Raw genomic sequence first — 22615 nt, 5'->3', positions numbered from 1 at the left:
CTCTATACCAGAGTAATGCTTTGTGTATTAGACTTTAAACTTTTATAGGATCGAACCATTTACACAACACATGCATATATGAGGCTGGTAATTCCGACCATTCAGTCACATTAAATCTCATGTGATATGACGCAAAATCAATTTTGAGGTAATTTAATGTCGTTTGGTATACTTTGCTGCTGCTGGAACCCTTTTTTTGGGAATATCCCTTTTACTATGCGTGACATATATACACACAGACATCTTCTTCTTCTGTTCTGTTCCCAAAAAAAGGATACCCGTTACAGATAGATATACCTGCCTTTACCTAACCTATTTAGCGATTTAATACAAAATTTTCGTGTGTATTACAGATATACGGTGCGTATCACGTCCCTAAGTTTTAATATTATACAATCTAACGACAATCCGTAGATATGTGCCTATAACCATACAATTACATCGCCATATTTACCATTTTATGGATGTCATATACAGGCACATTATATAGACAAATAATGTGAACATCAAACATAAGTGGCTTGTCGAGTTTACTCAATTAAACTACCTTAATCACACCTGAAGCGTATAAAGGCTATTAAAAGCAATTGAGAATTAGATTTATGAAAAGGAATTTTTATTTTGGATTTTGAATTAGCTTTGTGTCTTCGAAATGTTCTTAATTAATCTACGGAACATTGTCATTTACGGCCTTTAAACTTTCGGTGCTAAAAATTGTCATATCAGAAATTCTTACAGTTTTATGCGATTTTGTGTGGATGTTTAAATGAGACGAATTTCGAGAGTGCCAATGGTTTAAATGGATTTTCTTAAAGACCGGATTTTTCTTCGATTTTTTTTTATTTTGCCGAGTACGAGAGTTGCGACCCGAGTCGAAGTAAGGGCAGCAACGCACAGTGCAAAGTTTTAAATAATTACATAAGGAGGGATTCTTTTGAAAATCCACTTATCAAAATCGGACCCATTTCGTCTGGGATGGATTTATAAATGGTTTGAAAGGCATTTGCCAGTAGACATCAAAATAGGCCTCAGATAGTCTCTAGCTGGTTGCTGGTGGAAGATATCCTAAGGTGGAAAAAGTGTTTTTTAGACTAATTAGAGTAGAATTAGAGTAGGCTCGTTGGAAAGCTGAGGGCAAGTACTTTCAGTTCATGCCAGATTTGACAACATCCATTGATACATGTTAGAAAAATTTACAACAATTTATTTCCGAAATCCGTGTGAGCTTCAGACAGGTCTGGCTGGTAATGATGACGGTTATTGTAAACCTAACATGTTAGTTGTAAGTTGTAACATACATTATCTAAGCTTTCCATTGATACCTAATTTGTAGTGCTGCATTGAGGTCTACTTGCAAAGACCTTTGAAACCATGTATATATCCATCCCAGACAAGGGTGTGACAATATTCACGCTATTCACATATATTTTTTGTCGAAGCGTGTCGATTTTGAATCCCTCAAGATACTTTACTCACTTAACAGGGCCTATATATATACCTATGTATAAAGAGCCATCTATCGCATAACGTCTAAAAGCACTCAGATTTGTATGAAAAACTTACAAGATTTGTGTAATCATTTTAGTGAATATTCCGAATTGCACGTTTTTTTTGCAGTTAAATTAACAAAACTTACATCTTTAAACACCTAATTGCGGGAAAAACCTTTGGATTAATTGTTTGTTTGCCTACAAACAACGTTTAAAATCGGCACTGCACTTGGACTCGAAACACCACAAAACCCACATTTTTTTATTGAATTTAATTTAGAAAACTATTTTACACCAAAATGATCCATTATTTTTGGAAAAAACACATTTCTTTAATGGCAATAGATTGATGAAAATAAAAACTGAAGAAAAGTACATACAGCTTTATTCTGGCTGGGATTTAAATTCTGACGTTTCGAGACCCAGTAGGTTTCTTCGCAGTGAGAAATTCTTCCAGTTTTAATTTTTATTAATCAACGAAATGTGCTGTATCCAAAAATAATGGATCATTTTGGTGTAAAATAGTTTTCTAAATTAAATTCAATAAAAAATGTGTGTTCCGATACGTAAATGAGTAAAAAATGAGTGTTTTGTGGTGTTTCGCGTCCAAGTGCAGTGGCGATTTTAAACGTTGTTTGTATACAAACAAACCATTGTTCCAAAGGTTTTTCCCCGCAATTGGGTGTTTAAAGATGTAAAGTTTGTTAATTTAACTACAAAAAAGACGTGCAATTTGGAATATTCACTAAAACGATTACACAAATCCTATAACATTTTCATGGAAATCTGAGTGATTTTAGACCTTATGCGATAGATGGCTCTTTGGTAAGTATTCGGCTTTCTTAAGACCCACGAAATGAGTTTAAACGCTCTTTCAAATGAAGTAATGTTTCATTTTCCGGAGTTCCAGTGAGTAAAATTATACTTAACGTCCTTCTCTCGAATCTAGAACGCAATGTTCTGATGACAGCCTCGAATGTAGTAATTATTAAAACGTACATCCCTAGCTTCTAGATAGTTTCAGGCATTTTTATTTCTCCTGTGAAACTTACGAAATTTCCTCGCGACGGGGTCAGAAATGAGGGGATTTGAAAGTTTGGGTCGGGTTCTCGTCTTGTCAAAAACACAAATGAGAATTTCTTTCAAAAACGGCCTCGACGAAAACATTCCTATTTTTCCTTATAGCGCAGCCCACCAAATGAACTTACTCTAACAATTTTTTTTCTTCTGAAAAGTGCGAAAATCCAAAATAATGAATATTTACGATTTTTTTCGATATCTTCGATATCCGCATGCATACAATAACACACGCTCAACATATAACACATCGTCGATTGTTCTTTCCCAATAAAATGGATTCAATAGATTCACAATCATTCTTTACAATTCAATCGTAACAACACATTTTTTTACAAACAAAACATATTCGCACGGCTGCAATTAGCTGTGTATCAATAAATTGCTTTAAATTATCGGAACACCTTTCCGATCTCCGCTAAATGAACAACGAGGAAAAAAAACCACTGCAATATAAAAATAAATCGACTACATTACCAAATAAAGTTACTGAATTGATGTTCAATTAATTTGAAGTGACATTTTTCAGCATTGACGATACCTTACACCATATGTGTATACCACCATAGAGTACGGTTAATCGTAGCAATGTGTCCGCACAGTCCACCCAAAATGTTATCGAATCAGAATAGTGTATCGAATGCACATACAAAAAAAAGAATTTATATTGCTGTATAGCTCGCCGAGTTAAAAGGTAGTTCATTACGTGTGTCACAAGTTAAATTTAAAACCAAATATTCGATGTTGAATGTTCAAAGCCTTTATTCATTTGTGCTAACAACACACACATATTGATTTTGGAAAACGAATTTTCAGAAAATGTAAAGATGTTTTTGATGCTGTGTTTTCGTTTATTAAATAATGATTCGAGTCCACGTCCACGGTCAATTTTGTTGTAATGCAAATCGACTGTAACTGGACGATTCAACATTTATAATGTCTGTCAGCGTTAGTAGAGTCTGTACTATTTAACCTGATGTCAGCGAAAAAAATATGTACTGATTAAGGTACACAGTAAGGGGATGATGGATGACTCTTATAGGGAATTTAGTAATTATTGGACATTATACAGAATGGTTTCTGGCAACTGTTTAAATCTGTGACATAATTTCCAATGAAATTGAATCGAATTTTTCAACTGGTTACGGTGACATGGAAAGGCAAAGCAACCAGACAACTACAGGTTTGTCACACCTTTACTGCATGTACAGATCTGGCGAATCATAAACAAAATGAACCTAAAATTCGTATGTTCTCTGACATGTATCTTTATATTCTTAAAAGTTCTTAAAATTCTAAGAATTCTCAAATTTTAGAAATTTTTAGGAATTTTTTAGAATTGTAGAATCGAAATTACGAATAATAAGTCTTGCTCAGAATACATACTGCAAATAGCATCTGCAAAAAGTATTACCACTGTTGTTAGGGCATATCACGTTTTGTGCAGTGCTGAAATTTGTAGAAAATGACCTGTAACTGTCGATTAACGTTTCTGAAATTATTGCGAAAGAAAACTTTTATTTGCTTTCAAATAAAAGTCTTAATAATAAAAATCGGACGCATTTTCCAGTGGACTTTTTTATATGTGCCTAGAAAGGTTTTCGTGAAAGGTGATCAAAAACCGAAAACATGCACTTTTCTTACAACAATTTCTCCAGTAAGCGTACAGGGTCGTGTGCGGTGTCATTAGAAAGGTAATAACACTTAGTATTGAGCCGAATAGGAACTTATTGGTTTTAAAATGTTCCTACACTGAAATATTTGCGGTTAAAGTTTTCAACCGAAGACTTACACTGTCTTATTGAAATTTCTCGAGGTACACAAAACGTGCATGGTCGTGTGGCGGATCATTTGAAAGGTAATTTTATGTGCTTCTCAGACCAAATATGGACTTCTGTGGTTTGTATGCATCTACGATGAAATAGAAGTTGAAATTTTTCAGTGTCCATATTTCATCGTAGATGCATCCAAACCACATAAGTCCATATTTTGCCCAAAAGCACATATAATTACCTTTAAAATGACACCCCACACGACCATGAACGCTTTGTGTACCTCGAAAAATTTCAGTAAGAACAGTTTAAGTCTTCGGTTGAAAACTGCACATATTTCAGTGTGGATGAATTTTAAAACCAATAAGTACCTTTTCGGCTCAATATAGTACATGTGATTACCTTTCTAATGACACCCCACACGACACTGGACGGCTCGTGTAGGATACATTTAAATAAGAAAAGTGCAAGCACAACGCAGCTCTTTGAATAGAAAATCTGGGTTGGTTCTGGTGTAATAACGTCACTCTGGGCAATATCAGTGAAGTTGGCTGACGTTGGCAATTTTATGATGAAATGTAACAGAATTATTCAAAAATCCATTACATTTGAGCTTTAGTTTCCAAACAGAATTTCCTTATTAGTTACGGTTATCTCATGTTAGTATGCATTGAATAGTTATTTACGTCACAAGGACATTTCATTTGTTATAAACGTGTTATTTTCATGCGCCTGTCAGATCGTCGTTACTCTCTTTTCTTCTCACTAAAATCCACAATTGACCATAAGCCTTTAGGAAATGTCTGTAAGTCTCAGATAGTCGTGTCTCCGTGTCAAGTAACTGCAAAGGCATTTACTCTTAGAATTTAACACCAGAGGACAAACGAATGACCTCGAGAGCTCGGAAATAATTTATTACTAAAGTTTAACGATTTAACGAACACATAAAATATCCGTACTGACATCATCTTGGAAAGTTTTTAATGATTTACCAACCCTTCATTTTAATCATTTTTCATTTCATCATCAAATCTGTTTCGGCACTGAAGAAGTGAATTTACGAACATGTTTTCATTTTATCGTCACTTTAAAAGCAATAATTGGTTGCTCGTCCAGGGAAATTACAGTTCAAGTCCAACTTCCGCAGCTAAATGAATCGAAACGACTGTGAAAATATTGGCTTACATTTTCGTTACAGATTGTAATGTTATTTTACGTACATATCGAACGGTATACCAAATATATGTGTGTGCTATCGCTACCTCTCCGTACACATACACTTTTTTTTAAAATACTTTATCAGGCAATGTAAACATAGAATTTTTTCGGTTGTTGTTCAAAAATTCAGTAGATCTATCATAAAATCTTTGGTTTACTGTTTAGCTGTTTAGCAATATAAAACAAAAATATTTTCTTTCTACCAAAAAGAAACTACTTTTATTGTACGGTGTTTTGTAGCCAAACAAACTGCACATTCATAATTTCCAAATAGAAAAGAAATGAAAAATCAAAAACGATATATGCACAGGGAAATATAGAAGGTTATATTGCGGATCGCAGGGTTTCATAGTTTATTTTTACCGTTTTATTGGGATCGTGCGCCTTTTGCGGCATTTTACTACATTTTCCTTTCTCTGGTGTCGGCTTCATTTCAAATCGAAATTATTGGAGAAAAAAAAAGTTTGTGCAATTTATGTCCTCGGTCGTAACATATTTTCGGCTGGAATAAGATAATGTTCGTCTTCTTCTTTTTTTTAACTGCTTGCATAAGTCAGAGAAAGAATGTATCAAATGGAATACGAAAATAATAAACATTTATTGTACTGACGAAAAAAGAAGAAGATTTTTTCTTCGTTTTTATTGCTCTGATACACATAGGAAGCTACTGAAAATTAAGTAGAAAGTGCAATTTCGAGTGAGTGTTTACGAACAATGGCATACCGAAATAATATGGAGAATTGATTCCAGTTAAACACCACATTTTCAAATTATTGATTCCGAAAATATATTTTTTTTACATTTTTTTGTCATAATTTTTTTTTTAATTGAAAAGACCGTAATAAACGAACATATTTTACCGCAAAAACCGAGGAAAAAAATTTGTAATAAATTGTGGTGCAGTGTGGTATACAATTTGTTTGAAAAATCCTGCCAACCCTTTCGCCAATATAATGAAACTTATAACAAATTGTAGAAGAGAAATTGAATACGATTTGGCATGCGAAAAAAAAAAAATTATTGAAAAATATAACACGAAATTTTAATATGCGTTTCTGTAATATGCTTATAAGCCCCATAAGTTAATGGATGAAACCCATAAACAGCCCAAACAAAAATATAAAATTTGCGGTCTAAACGTTCCGAATCGATTCGAAGGGTTAAGTGCTGATAATAATGCCGGCATATTTAACAGTTTTCCGAAGGGTTTTATTAAATCAATTTGGTTTTTCAAATTAAAATCCATTTATAATGTATAAGTGAATGAAAATAAGGAAATTAATATTGGATTTTCACTTGACCAAACTCATCTTAAAGGTTTTACGTTAAAAGGGCGATGATGATATAAAGGGTGTGTTATGTACAACAAGCGCCTCTTCATATTTATGATCTTTGGTGTGCAAAGTATTTTGTAAACAAACAAAATGTTGTGGAAGCGACGAGTTATTTCTTAAAAAATTTAAATTAAATTTCATAACAATGAAGAAAGATGGGTAAAGCAAATCAGTATAATACGGGTAATCGGAGACAATTTTGTGAATCTCAATGAAGATGTCGGTTTCTGTACTCCACGTTATCAGATTCGATAAGCCTTAGACAAATAGTTTGATGGTAAATACATCGTTCACACGTTCGCAATGTCACACTGACACTGAAACCATACGCGTTCACATTTCGAACACGTTGCATATGTAACTATTTGAGATATAAATGGATGTGTAATAAATTGGTTTCAGTGAAGAAAGTGTTTGTAATACAGCACCGACGAAGTGCTTAATTGAAACCACTTTATGCCCAATCATTTTCTATTGCAATTTCCATCTCGAATAACTTTCGTCAGATCATCTGAGGAGAGATATGCATGAACCGAAAAAAATTTATTTAAAAAATGTCTTTTTGTGACGGTTAGTGCATAACTCTCCTCATCTATCATATATTAATTGACAGTATATAATCAGTAGGTCTATTACTTCTTTTGAATAAACTATGTTGTGCAGTAGTACAGTTGTCCTGATAAATGATAACAACAGCTCATAGTCGAAGCTGAGGATACCGTTATAATTTCTCTTGTGTTAGAGTTTGAAGTGAAATCTTTTACTTCATTTTTAGCCCCGTACGAAGTACTGGGGGCTTATAAGATTAATATGCCGTTTGTAACACGTCGAATTAGAAGCAGACAGTAAGGGCAAAGCATTTGGTTGTGTTCATAGATGACGAATCCGCAATAAAAAAAATGTCCGTCCGTCCGTCCGTCCGTCTGTGACCCCTCTAGCTTGAGCAAATCACAACCTTTTTTCAAAATTCTTTTTTTCCCCGATTGGTATCGACAAAAGTAAGGTCAAGTTCGAAAATGGGCATGGTAGGGTCGGCCCTTCCAGAGCTAGGGCCCTATAGGTGTTTTTCAGTCTTTCGACGATATCTACCGAAATACGCACGCAATAGCTGCTTGTGATATGTCAAATGAAAGGTATTGACGAGTAGAACAAAGTTGCTGAACATTGTTTTTGTGTAGGATGCAACGCGAGCTTGTTGGGAGGGCTCAAAGGTCGTTACTCGGCCCTAAGTGTTTTTTGCACATAAATCGAGTAAATCTCATCCGATTTTGCTAGATTTAGTTTTTTATGGAAGGTAATTGAATACCGAAAAGAACGTGGCAAAAAAAAGTTTCAAATGTGGGCCCTTGGACTAAGGCCGCTACTCGGCCCTAAGTGTTTTTTGCACAGAAATCGAGTAAATCTCATCCGATTTTGCTAGTTTTTGTTTCATTTGACAGGTAATTGAATACCAAATGGAAAGTTGGCAAAAAATTTTGGGTTTCTAAAATAATGTCGTAAATTGTTGGTTTTATTTGAGAGGTACTTCGTACGGGCTTTCGTAATTGCGCTATGCGCAATTTTAAAAATGAACACTTTCAGTAAATTTGACCATACCCAACTTGATTTGCATTTTGGTAACAGACGCATTAGAGGGTTGTAGACGTATTAGGGTTCCGGGCGTATTACGGCTACGGACATATTATGGTTACGGACGAAATAGGATTACGGGTCGTACGGGGCTAAGTCGCAGCAAACGCTCCGACTGTTCTGATGCCTTGTTTACATACATTTTGATATATAATAGGGTGCGAGACAGGCTGTTTAGCTTAGTTTTGCCGTCATTATCTATAACAGATATGACTCTTGCTGCTAGAACATGCAGTGACAACATGTCTCTCGAAATCCATCGATCTTTAGCATTTTATTAAGGAATAGTTGCTTCTTTGCGGAAACGGAAGTTATGTCTGTGCCTAGAAATCGTATACCCGACATATGTCAGAAAACTCATCGAAAATAATAAATGCTTCTCGCGAACGTTATCTACATTTTTACTACACAGAATCAACGAGTCATTCTGTATTCTGTAATCACCCTTTACTTTTGACTGAACAAATGAGGGATACAGTCTGATATCCACGAAAACAGTTGGCAGGTTAACGAGGTCAGTAGTTCGGAAAAAATATTCGTATTATGATTCATCGAAAGTTTCACTTAAGATGCAACCCGATTGTGATGCCACTAGAACCACCAAGAGAAACTTATGTGAATTTTCATTCGATTCCTGATCCGACGAACATTCACAATTGAACACACTGAAAAAGTGTTTGGCTATTTTGTGATTGTTTATTTCCCTATGCATTCAGCACATAAATTGTAACCATGGAATCGGAGGGGGGTATTTAGCATCAGATGCAATGCCACCGTAGTCAAAGTCTATTGATTAAAGCAACTCATGTATGAAATAATGCCTCAATATTTACCCTCAATGTTCATTGATTCGAACCCTCTAAAAAGTTCTATTTATTGAAATAAAAAAAAATATTTTGTTTACAGCCATGTATAAACTCTGCGCTCTGCCGATGCCGTTCAATGTGCTTCCAGCACAAATATCGGTTTGATTTAGTTTGAAATTTTGTTGCATTTAAATATATATAAAAACTAGATGAAGCATAATGTGCTTGTAAAATAGCTAATGAATTTCAACGTCTCACCACAAAAAAACCAAAAAATAAAAATCCCGATGCTTGGTATGTGAACACTGGTATACACTGGCATAGAATGCAGATCCAACGTAATATCATAAAAAATAGATTTAAATCTTGAAAAGAAAAAACACATCGCCATATTTGATGGGATACTGTGAACAGCGAAGAAGTAAAAAAAAATCAAATTAAAAAGCATTAGAATCCACATATGTGCATCGCCTGCCACACTGGACTCGAAAGTCTTCATTCGGTTGTTTTTCCATTATTTTTTCTACTCTCTCGTAACCCTGCAAATTAACTCCCAACTAAAACCTAAATATATATTTCGTGTATGATTACAGCCAAGCTAAAAAGCGCCCAGATATAATGGATAGAGTAAACCTCGTCAAGCATAGAATCGGATTAGAATATCGTTCAACCCTTTAAACAATGTATATAGCTCATACGTAGCTCCTCTTGCATGCATATTCACTTACCGTTTTGGGTGAATAAAATTCTATATAAAAATACATACCGTTCGGTTGGGAGAATTGAAGAGAAGACCTATGGAAGTTTTAAGCAATTTTTGATTACACAGTAGTATGGTTTTTGGAGTGTAAGTTTAGCATCGCATATCTAAAATGTTATACCTACCTCATTCAGTTATACTAAAAAAAAACTATGCTAGCATTTTGCAGTCAGAGCTATATATACACTTACACCCAAGCTTCGGTTTATTAAAATTGTAGAATACACCTAGCATACACCAGTGTGTAGTGTGTCCTTTGCAATTTTGCGTTCTCTTTGTTAATCCTTTTAAAAAGTGGATATTTTATATGCAAAACAGGTATATCAACATATTTGCAATGCCTCGTTGGGCATAAGTTACATGCCGGAAAAGTCACTTTAGCGCATGAAATCAAATTTATAAATGAATTGTGACATTCTTTCGTTTCGGTCGTCTGATTCACATTTAGTATAGACTAGACATTGAAGTATTATGATACACAGTTTACTGGTTATACACGACACTACCAGACATTTATACACATCATCGTGCGCCCTACTTTAAATATCATGTATCCTCGTACGTGAAAAGAAAAATCCTGGAAAAGGAATACACACACATTGTGCTTGATAACGTTGCTGTTGTTTGGCTTGGAGATTTTTTTCGACAAGGTTGACTTTTGCTTTCCAAGCCGAAGGCGAGCGAATGGATTAACTTTGTAAATATCTCCCTTCGTAAAAGGTTCATCTATTTTATTGATCAGAAATATTCTATGTGGAGCTGTGTGGTTCTAGCAACAAAATAGGTCATACCTGTCTTTACTCTCTTTACTCTCTTATTGCCTACCCCATGAGAAAGTTGACCATTGCATTGCAGATTGACGCCCACGAATATGTTTAATTCATTTTGCGCGAATTCTTTTGTGATAACTTTTGCATGTAGCAGAATTAATGGGATGATGCTACGTAATTCATTAATTCGCACTAAACCTTGTGATCAAAGCAAACTCCCAGGTATGTTTTTTGACCAACTTTCTTCGATAACTGTTTTTCGACAAGTGGTGTTGTAACTCCACACTTCTTGTCAAAAATACAGAGCTGTCCTGTCAGTTTGCTTTTACCACAAAATTGTTACCTCATATAATGAATTACTTTCGTAGCATCCAATTTAATCTTATATTATAGATGAAAAGGTGTTGTTGCATTTAGGGGAACCATTTTTTTTGCATCTAAAGAGTTTAAATAACCATATAGCCAATCAGTGTCTCACTTAATGAATAAATTGATTCTGGCAATAAAACTGTGATTTCATAATTTAATTTTGAAATTCAAGAACTGCTTTCGTAGTAGCTATGTCATCATTGATGTATCGGTATGCATTGAAATAACTCTTGAAGTAGTGTTGTGAAGTGTGTTATGTATGGCCACAAACAATCATTGTCTTAAGTCTAACAAAATGTTTTCCTCAAACTATGTAAATCTGGATGAAGGAACACTATATTTTCCGTAGCGAATCAAATAAAAGGAAAGTCAGAATAAAAACTCTTGCAAACAGCATATGTTATTACAAATTTTATTTATTTATTTACCATTATTTTGTACTATTTGCCTATAGGCGAGGTGAGTCCTTTTTATTTATTTTTTGTTTCAAATGAATTAAAAAAAATATTGAAAATAAATAAATAATTAATTAAATAATCTGATATTAAATGACAAAAATGTAATGCTTAATTTAATGCTCTGAAAATAATTCAAAATTAATACTTTTTCATGCTGTTAGTTACATAAAATGGTTGGCAATTAAATTATTTAGTTAATAATGCACGGCATGGAAAATCATTCGGTACATTCACTGGGCGGTGTAGGTTGAGAGCCTATGTGCGTTTCACCCGTCACTCGTTCGGTTCACTGACAGCGATTCACTGTGTGATTACTGTGGTCCAATTTCAAAGCTCCACTTCCGAATATTCGTTCTATGGTCAACTCAGAAAATGTTTAAAAAAAAGAAGATTGTGCTGTCCCAGCGCACACTCAAAGTAACTGTCATACCGATTGTATGGGTTCTTCTGTGTCGTCTGATGATGTTTTTGTTTTACATATCGTATGATTATACGATGCTGTTCTTGGAAGGAGTCAGAACCATTCCTGTTTCAAAACCTTTATCGGCAAGTACTTTCTGGTTCGATCATAGAATCCATTTTTTGAAGCAGAGCAGAGAAATACAAATTTGTCTGATAGTTTGACCTATGCTACTGCATAAAACACTAGTATCATTTTTAAGTTTGATATTGTCCTAGAACAAAAACAAAACATTTGTTCTACGACTTAGGCTGTGCCCATCAGTCACGTAGCGCAGAAACCATATTGGTGTTAGAATGAAAGGATTAATGCCGCAATAGTTTACATACTCTTAATTAGGTTTCATACGTTGTGAGACGGCTGAGACAAACACTAGGCCCATAACCTGATTCGACAATCGTAGAGTTTGTGAAAAAATGTCGTAGAATAAAAATGTTCAAAATAAAGCAAAGTGTCATTAAAAGGTACATTAAAAAATAAAGTGACATTAGGATTTTCAAATATTTGTATCGCGCGCTTTTGTAGAACGTAAATTACGTTGCACATACATTCATGCATTCTTTCCGCACAAACGTTCTTTGTGTTTGCTTATCTACCCTATATTATATAAGATTTCCTTAAGAGGCAAGACCACATAGCCAAAATTGTAGCCTACATTTTGTATTCTATTTACGATGATATCGATGAATCCTTTGTCAAAAAAGTATGACCTTTTTATTTCGAACAGTATTGTTACATTGTTATAGCTTTCAATTTAAAAAAATGGAGTGCTGGAAGTGGAATCCAACATTGCCATTCTATGATCAGTGAAATGAAATTGTTTGTGTCAGTTTGACTAGCTCTGAGAAAATTGAGTCCTTAACCCTTGACCTGAGCTGGTCAAACTGACCCAACCAATTCTATTTTTTAAAGCTAACACATTTTTGCTGGAAATAAATGTCGTACTTTTTTGAAAAAGAGATACCCGCGATAACTATTTTGCTATTTATACGCACCGTAATGTTGGTAGTACATGTGGAACAAACAGAAAGAATTATAATTGTTTTTTCGCAACGCAGGCGAGAAAATGGTCATTTTCTACTCTCCGCTTAAACCTCCGAAGCCTTTATTGTGAAAAACGTTGTGCTTAACTCGGGAAAAAGGTAAAAAATGACATTTTTTCAATTTCCAACTTTTCTTCCCTCGTTGAACAAATAACTATTCATTGCCTGCATCTATAAGTCTCAATCTGTAGTTGCACGGTCTGTGGACCGTTGAGGGGACTGGGAAAACTCGTTGGCTCTCGGTCTATTATGAATGAGTTTTTTTTGTGTGTGTCTCTGAGTATGAGTGGGGACGTGTATGATGAAATCGATACTATTTGTATGATTGATTGTGTAGAGTGTACTCTATGTACTACATACACTTTGCATTTTGATAAATAAAATAAAAAGAAATTCGTTCAATAATTAAATATAATTTATTATTTAATAACAGTTTTCATAAAAATTTATGTACATTTTCTAATAAAATTTCACTTTTATTTTACGTTTTTTCCATTTTTTATTTTTATTTTTTTTTATTATTTAGATTTCTTTGCGTTCTAATTTCGTTTTTCACATTTATGTTACAACTATTTACAATAATTTTATTTTATTTTAATTTTATTTTTTTCATTCATTTTCTTAAACGTAATGCTAAACATAAACATTCTCAAAAATATAATTAAAAAAATAAATTTTCTTTTCTTTTTTTACAATTAATTTCGAGAGAGGAAAAAAAAAATTAAAAACAGATCACTAGAAATTCACTTTAATAATGTAAATAAAGAAAATTGGCCATTTTGAATATTCGTTTTGCTGATGGGGGCGTACTGGAATCGAATTGAGCAATCGAACGTTTTTTAATCGTTCATTTTCCATCACTAAAACCAATCCGAACACATTACGCTGACATCACATTTGAACACTCAAAATGGTCAATGTTTCTTCGGTTGTTATCAAGTCTTTTCTTACAACTTTTCACTCACACACATTTCAATACCTTATTCGCTAATACGGCCGCCAGACGGGCTTCCTTGACGATGGCGCCTTCAGTTCACTTTTAATCGGTACCCGTGAGTCCGATGGCGATCGATCAGGTACGGTCGTTGAGTCCGGCAGATTCGATTGCACCGAATTGGGTCGTAAAATTGGCACAAATGCTGATCGCACCACATCGATTTGTTCGTCGTCTGATTCCTCTTCGGAATTCGAATGCACTCGGATCGATGTGTTTTGCGTGGATGGTGGACTGGACGATGATGGACGTGACGATGACGGCGATAGTCGCGTTAAGTTTAGATTTTCCGATGACGGAACAGTACTGTGCGGTAAACCATTGGGCATCGTTCGCAGATTGGCGAGATTGTATGGCAGGAATGGATGTTGATGGATCAATTCCGGATGACCGAATGGGAATTGTGGAAGGTAACGCGGTGGTACGAGATTTCCGTTCATGGCTGGCTGGGGCGGTGACGCTTGGGGCATTTGATTTATGTCGGTGCCGGAGCCGGGTGTAATTCCATTCGGCAGTGTCATCAATGGTGGTGAGCCTGGTGATAAACGAAATTAAAATCAGTAACGAAGAGAAAAAAGGAAAAAAGATTCGGAACAATTTAATTTGCAATGTGTTTGGATTATTGGCACATCAAAGTGAATGAGATATTAGTCAAATGGAATAAAAGATATACTCATTTCGGGTTGCTTTTACTTCACAATTTTTTTTTCTTTTATTATTTGCCTCTTGTTCTTGTTCGTCTCCACTCTTCAATTATTTACGGAAGTTCGAAACAAAAAAAAAACTTTTGCCTAATATGATTTGTCCTTTGCCTTTTGGCACAATACCCCCGAAAACGATGTGCATACAAGAAAAAATAGGAATCATTCAAAAATGAATTTGATGGAAGGAAGAAGAAGAAAAAAATCGAAAGAAAATTCGAAAAACATTCTGAATAATGTAAAATTATTCAAATTTCGCATGATTGATCTGAAAACAAAGAGATCTTCACCCTCACACATTTTGTGTTTTTGCCTCCCTTTGTGCCATAAATATATACCAAATGTTACTGAAAAATTATATCTACTGAAGGGATATTTATATATGTGTGTATAGCCTTATGCTAGAAGATATTATTAGGCGGATAGGATATAACATGCATTATATATATACGAAGAAAATGATTCTAAAAAGATTTTTTCTTGATTTTTCCATTTATCTAGATATTGGGCTTATATGTTACACTGCACAGCGTTATCCACCATAAGTGTGTACTACATTTTGACATTTGTGTAGGAGAAACGACGAAAGGAAGAACAGAACAGATGAAAAACAAACAAAAAAAAATATTCGCGTCATGACTTCTGTGATCTCTCTGCACTGTTTTTATTTATCCATACTTACACTGCCTGCGATTGAATTTTTTCCCATTCATGTATGGATAGAAGAGCATTGAATTATATCAGAAATAGGAAAGTAATGGTTAAAAAGCGTCGCATAAATGGAGGTTACAGAGAAGAAGAAGAATTGAAGAAAAAAAACCGTTCGGTATGTGCGGATATATGTGTGGGAATAAGATAAATCCCTAATAGGATTACTGAAAATGAGATGATATCTTTCTTTCGGGATTTTATAGATTGCATCTTTTTGAATATAATATATGCGCTCAATTGATTTCAAGGGTAATATTATGGTCTTTTTGAACTAAAAATATGTTGATGTAAGCTTGTAAAGTCATTGTATGGAGGAGACATAAAAGCATTCACATTTGAGAAAGTGAGTGGATTTTTTGTAACAAGTTATTAGTTATCCACTGCAGTCGAGAGTACGCCAACGAATCAGAATAATGTTTATCGTTCGGTATGATCAGAAAATTCAGAATATTGAATACAATGTCTCTCATAGATTCAGTGCATTCCATTATTAAGTCACATGAATTTATATCGGACTTAGACGAGACCTGTTCGATACAATTTACATCCATATTTGCTGTCAGTTTTTTTTAATTGTGTCCCGGAAATACACACACAACAAATTTCTTTGCCATAAAATTGTTTCATTGTAAACACCACGGAATGATATTCGTCAAATTCGCAATTTTTTTTACGATTTCGTTTTGGAAATAGGAAGTTGCAATAGGGACAGTTCACAATAGCGTTAGAACATATTTTATTGTTGCCGGTTTGTACATTTTTGATATTTTGAATTTTTTTAACCAACGCCCGCTCCAAATATCGTTTAAATTGATCGTTTCGTTTTTAATTTTTTTTTTCTTCAAAAAATCAAAATTTTTAGGCAACAACGATTTTTGTTATAAAATGTTCCTATTGACGCGAGGCAATTGCCTAAAATTGTTTGTTTCATTTACGACTTTAGAACATTTTTCATCCTGAAGTGTTCTACTCGTGTAGGTATTATGAAAAAAAAAACTTTTTGCCTATTTGTTTCTATCATCATTGCGTACACAATGTTTAATCCACGGGAATTTTATTTCAAAGCTTAACTAGTTAATCGATACGATAGGGGATTTTTCATTAAACCATGGGGTCGCAGATTTTTTTTTTCGTATTTTGTTTTAGCGTTCCACCATCCGTTCTCGCAATATATATTGTATTGAGTGCTTGTTGGCTGCATGTTTACTGTGTGCTCTGTGTGTGTACGGTTCGGTTATAAAATATATTTTTGTGTCTTTTTTTATACGGGGGGTACACAGAGAAAATCCACTTCATATAATCGTTGTGAAATAAACGACGAACAAAAAAAATATATTTATGTGTACATAATGCATGTTTGTGCGAGAGCTTTTGAACAACCACTCGTTTTTCATACTCTTCTACTTTCGAATATATGTAAAATTTATTGTGTATGGGAAAAAGAGGGTGGTGGATGAATTTTTTTTTTATGTGTCCTGTATGACGTTTCGATGTTACGATGCGTCCACATGTACACATATGTATAGATGGGGACAGTAGACATTTTAGATGTATAAAATGGCATACATATATACATGTCTGCATACACAGAGTGTATGATGTGTGTCCTGAGTGTGTGCTACCATGTTCGGATACGGATACCCTTCTACACGTTTATTCAGTGTGAAAAACTAAATGGAAAAACGATCAGAGGAATTTTTAGTGTCGAACATCTGACCACTATCAATTTCAAAGCATAATATTATATTAAATTGCTTTTTTTTGTATAAATGCCAGTCACACTACCATGTTCGACATAAAATCAATTTTCTAAAAAAATACACCTGATATTGCGGATCGATGTCCTCCGCTGTAAATAATTCTTTTATCGGATTTTTTGTTGTACCCCGTTTGAAGCGAATTTTTTTAATTAGCCTTTCGCAGCACAATGAGTGTGTCGTCGTACAAAGTAACATTATATGGTATCACAAGTTCGGTGAACAAAAAAAAAACTTTGAGCAAAAAGAGTTTTTTTTTGCAGGCACATTTTAAAAACAAATATCGGACACCTCTGTTTCTAATTAGCTTTGCTGTAATAATGGTTTGCATAAAAGCACCCATCATCATCATCGAGAATCGGATCTCTTTCACCTTTGATGGAAATGCCATTCATTCGAATTTATTTATTTAGAAAAAAACCCAACGAGATTGGAAAACTAAACTCACCTGTTGGGAAGCCTGCATTGTGTGTTTGATGAGACAGATAATTTGGCCACGCGTATTTCATGTATGCTGCTTCTAACCAAGGATGTCCAATAATGAAATGTCCGAAATCATTACTGTGACCGTAAGCAAAGCCTGTAAAAATAGGTTAAAAAAAACATTTTTGTTAGACAATTGATCGATTATTTAATGAAACATTAACTAAGCAAAATGGAAAAAAAATTATTGCATTCATCTAAAGCTATAGTTATTACAAACATTCTAATGGGGAATAGGGGGAATATCGCAACAGTTTGTGAACAAAGAATCCGTTCAACTCGAATTGTTTATTGAAATGCTTTGCATTTAATCTAAACACTAATTAAGATTCAAATGGATCACAAGACATGCCGTTATTGTGTGTAGACGGGAGAGAATGGGACCTCTTTGAAGTGATGAAGTTTTATGTTGTTTTGGATTTTCGAATAAGATGCGTTTAAGCACAGAAAAAAACACAACAAAATTTCGTGTCAAATTAACAGCCAATGTTTGTGTTAATTTAACGACTTTCATAAACACTATCAAGTGTGTGTGAATGTTGGATATTTCCACGGTTCACACACAATCAAATCGAGATGAGAAAAATGATTTCCACAAAAAAGAATCTTTTCAAAAATTTTACCTAGTGCATGGAAAGCGAGATAGTGTGATAGCTGGTTCAGCCACACAGACTTGTAAATCATATTTTTTTCTCGACGTTCCAAATGTTATTTTTAGACGAAGGCAACCAAAAAAAATCAAAAATTATTAAATTTGTGAGCATCATTAATGTTTATTTTAATAAGCAAAGAAGAAGAAGAAGACGACGACGAGAAAAAAAAAGTTCTTTGATGACTTTCCCACTCGATGGCAGTTAAAATGTTTTTCAATCGAATGATACATGCAGTTCATTACATCGCATTTTAATGTACTGCTTCGGACTGCCAGTAATTAATAATAAAGCAAATTGATGGCACATTCCTTCCTCCACTTTTTTTTTCTTTATTCGTCAATTGATTTATCTCTGAAGTCAAAGGAATTGGAAATGTGGCGTGACCCAAATTGACGTATTTTATTGCTGCAAAGGCCATAAAATTTATAGCCAGAGACTCCCATATGAAATTATCATCGCTTCTGTCCAATAAAATCATAAAACTTTCCCGGAAGACGTAAACAAAATCGTCCGTTTTTGAACTGAATGCGAGATAGGACTCTACTGCAGCGATTCGATTCATTTAAGGTCTGACAGAATGAATATGTAGCCTCTTCTCTATCCAAATACGAAAACCATAAAAATGACCAAAGAATGACTGGGAACTTATTCGCTATCCACTATTTAGTATCACATCTTACATCAACCTCAATTGAGTTCATAAATTTCGGATGACTCAACCGCCACCGAAATACGGCTAAATGTTTATCATAAAAGAAATACCAACAAAAATTTTCCTCATCACTTAACACCACCAGAAGAGGAATAATTCAACAGCACCAACAACAACAAAAAAGACAAGAAGAGTGACAAAAGAAAATTCTTTTTTAACATTTTCCGATCCCAATGCGTATATCTATACATAAGTCCTAGCATAACAATAAAGTATACGCCATCCCTCCGGAATGAGACAAGTAAATGTATATATTTGTAAACAGACATGAGACCGCGCGCACATTAAAAAGGCACCGCGATGACGACGATGACGCCATGTGATTCTTAAATGATATCAAAGTACCCGAGTACACAACAAAAAATTTTTTATGGATGAAATTAAGATTTTCGTTTCGTCTGATTGTTTTCTTTCATAATACCCCCGGTCTTAAGAAGTAGGGTATCAGTTTTCCAACGCATTACCTTTTATTTTTATACACACAAAATGTTGGTTGATGATGTAAACGAGCCGAACCCGGCTGTTAAAAAAGTGTTAAACGCCAAAAAAGAAACAAATAAATAAACAGAGAAGACGAAGAGATGAAGGAAAAAAAAATTATTGGAAAATTAAATTAGAAATAAGACGTTATGGAAGCAATATGGTAATAGACGAGTTAAATGTTTCTGAGCAGGCAATTTTCACCGCTTATAATACCTACTATATATTACGACGACGACGCGATACTCCTCTATACCGAAACAGTATCACAAAGATTTTTTTCTTGCTTTTCTACTGAAAGAAAAATAAGCACTGGAGATCACAGAAAAGCATAAAGGAGTGTTATTTTAATGGGAAACATTTTTGTTATTGACATTTGGCGCCGCGAGATTTCTTTGGGTTTTTGATGTTTCAATCATAAATTTAAAATACTTTATGGATCATTTAAATTCACCGAGAAAAACGTGTTTATTTTGTGTTTTTTAATTAAACAACACGGTGAGAGATTTCGTTCGTTCGTTAGTTTTTTTTTGTTTTTTAAATAATTAAATGGGTTTGAGCGGTTTCAACGCAATTTAGTTGGGAAGTTAATAAAATAGAAATGGAGTAATTTACTGAACTATTTTTGACGTTCGTACCCTGACAATAATTTTATGAGACAGCAAATTTGCAACGTGAACGATTGCAAATTGTGCAACACGGTTTAGACTTGCCACAAAATTTTGTTTATTTTTGGGGAAGTACTAGATCTATCACAAGTAACATTTTTGTTATACCATTATAAGTGTTCCTATGACACCAATATAAGGTGTCACCACAGAGTTTAGTACGAGATCGTTTTCGTACACAATGTGTAAAAGAAGAGAATTTGAAATTTCGAAGACCTTACTGCAACAGTTTGCTCATAATATATGTGGGTGCAGAGTTTTCGGTCTATTACTTCACAATTTTTGATTTTGTTGCTGTTTTATGTATGGAATGAAATGCATCGAGTGAATGAAATCTACTACTTCAATTTTTTTAATAAATATATTAAAAGAGGAGATTAGATCTTAAAATGTTACCGAATCTCTGGCAATTATATTTTGAAAGTGTGCAACTAGAAAACACATCAAACGGCAAAATCATGCAAATTATAAAAAATAAGTATTAAAACTTACTTTGCTTACTTCTTGGTTCTCTAGGTCCGTCGACTGTTACTTTTATCGCCTTTGTGTACGTTGCGATTTGGCAGGGATAAGTCTTGATTGTGATCGTAACGGAGAAGAATTTGCCGCGTCCACTCCTTCCCACAAATCTTAGATCGTTAAATTTTGCTACTCCGTTCTTCATAATAGCTTTGCAGTTACGAAGCTCTGCGCTGAAATTTTCATCATTTCCTGCGTGTATCATAACCTCAGTGCCGTCTTGCACATCGTCCAGTGCTATAACTTTAAAAGCACATGGGAGACTTTTGTTGCTCCTCCAGTGCCCCGGTAGCATGGAACACATAATGGTTGGTGATCCGGTTTGCATCAGGTCACCGTGATATTCTTGGAGCACTTCGCGTAAATTAGAAAGCATGTCTGTCATTGATGGTGGCATTGTTGCAGTATTTTGGTTGTTTGGCAGATGCATTTGGTTGGGATACGTTTGTCGAATGTCTGTTTCCGAATGGTATATTCACAATGTCATTTATCCGTATGACTGAATCCAGTAATGTCTGCATGCACAGTTTTCTACACACCACTTTCTTCGTTTATTTATTTTTTTCGGTTTATTTATTTCCCACTAAAAATTCTGTCTTCAATCAAAAATAGAATTCTTTGTCACGAATTCTTTTGGTAAAATTAATTCAAAACAATCCGAAATAAAAGTCAAATGAACTGTTTCGTCTTTGCTTTTCTTTTTTTTCCTTCAAAAATAATTAATTCGAGACGTTTTACATATACAATCGTCACACTCAACAAAACAAAATAAAAATACACTCAATCACCGCTCTGAAAACACTTTTACGTTTCTTCTACTTTGTGTAATAAGTCGCGTGCGTTTCCCGCAAGATCTCAGATCGAACTGATTGTTTGATCTGACACAACTTTTTCTCATTTGGTCAATATGTTTGATGTAGTGAATAACAAACTATATGTTTTTGAGGTATTGAGTTAAAAATATTCACCCCACTATGTGCGGTAAATCTACCCTATAAATGGTATCCGTTTTTACAGACATATACTTACACATTGAGTCGAATATCCCTTATAATATACATACAAAACAGGAAAAAATCCAACTTGAATGCTACAAGGGACGCCCGCCTCACTCACACTATGCATTAATTCATATGCGATGTGGTTATTGCTGTACTATATACCTAAATGGAATTCATAGAGTAACGGAAAAGGGACAGCAATTTTTTTTCGAAATTGTAAAAATGTGAAAAGGATATTGAGCACATTTTTAAATTTTTATTTACCTGCGACATAAGTCGGACAAAGACAGAATGATTTTTTTATTTTATTTTTGGTCAGATGATGTTCGTTTCATTCTGATACAGTTTTTCGTGTTCTTTTTTTTGTTTGTCGTGAATATTCAATGTTGATACGCACTGTTCGTTGAAAATACGTTCGCTAGATTATGTTGTTCCTCGCGTTTTTTTTGCCTAGCTGATTTATTTTTATTTTTAAAAGGAGAATGGTTTTGGAAAAACCTTCCATTTGAAACCGAGGTCAGGACAGTGGACATTATTGTCCACCTTTGAATACACATCTTAGCTAATTAAGTTATAGCATCCAATGAATCTAAACAAAAAATTGCTCTACGGCATGCCTCCTGTTGAAATGTAACTCGTTTACTGATCATATGGTCACTAGTACACTGCCACTTAGTGATAAGATTTCTGTTCAATAAATCTCTCTTGTCACATTATTCAACGAATACGGACATGGTTTCTGCGAAACAT

The 22615-nt window shown here is 34.3% G+C and overlaps 1 protein-coding gene across 2 annotated transcripts; it reads right to left on the bottom strand.

Annotated features, from left to right (window-relative positions):
- Positions 1-14029: 14029 nt before the first annotated feature.
- LOC119068965 (segmentation protein Runt) lies at positions 14030-21844 on the bottom strand. 2 transcript variants are annotated; one of them, XM_037172830.1, is made up of 3 exons: positions 20847-21844; positions 17798-17929; positions 14030-14715 (listed from the first exon to the last, which is right to left on the bottom strand). In XM_037172830.1, the coding sequence occupies exons 1-3, from the start codon at positions 21292-21294 to the stop codon at positions 14174-14176; spliced, it is 1122 nt and encodes a 373-aa protein (XP_037028725.1). In that variant the 5' UTR covers positions 21295-21844; the 3' UTR covers positions 14030-14173. The 2 variants fall into 2 exon arrangements, with proteins under 2 accessions (XP_037028725.1, XP_037028724.1); XM_037172829.1 differs by having other exon boundaries at positions 20838-21841.
- Positions 21845-22615: the final 771 nt, after the last annotated feature.

This window comes from Bradysia coprophila (assembly GCF_014529535.1).
Source record: "Bradysia coprophila strain Holo2 chromosome X unlocalized genomic scaffold, BU_Bcop_v1 contig_20, whole genome shotgun sequence".
NCBI lineage: Eukaryota > Metazoa > Arthropoda > Insecta > Diptera > Sciaridae > Bradysia > Bradysia coprophila.
This window is presented reverse-complemented; position numbering and strand designations above follow the sequence as displayed.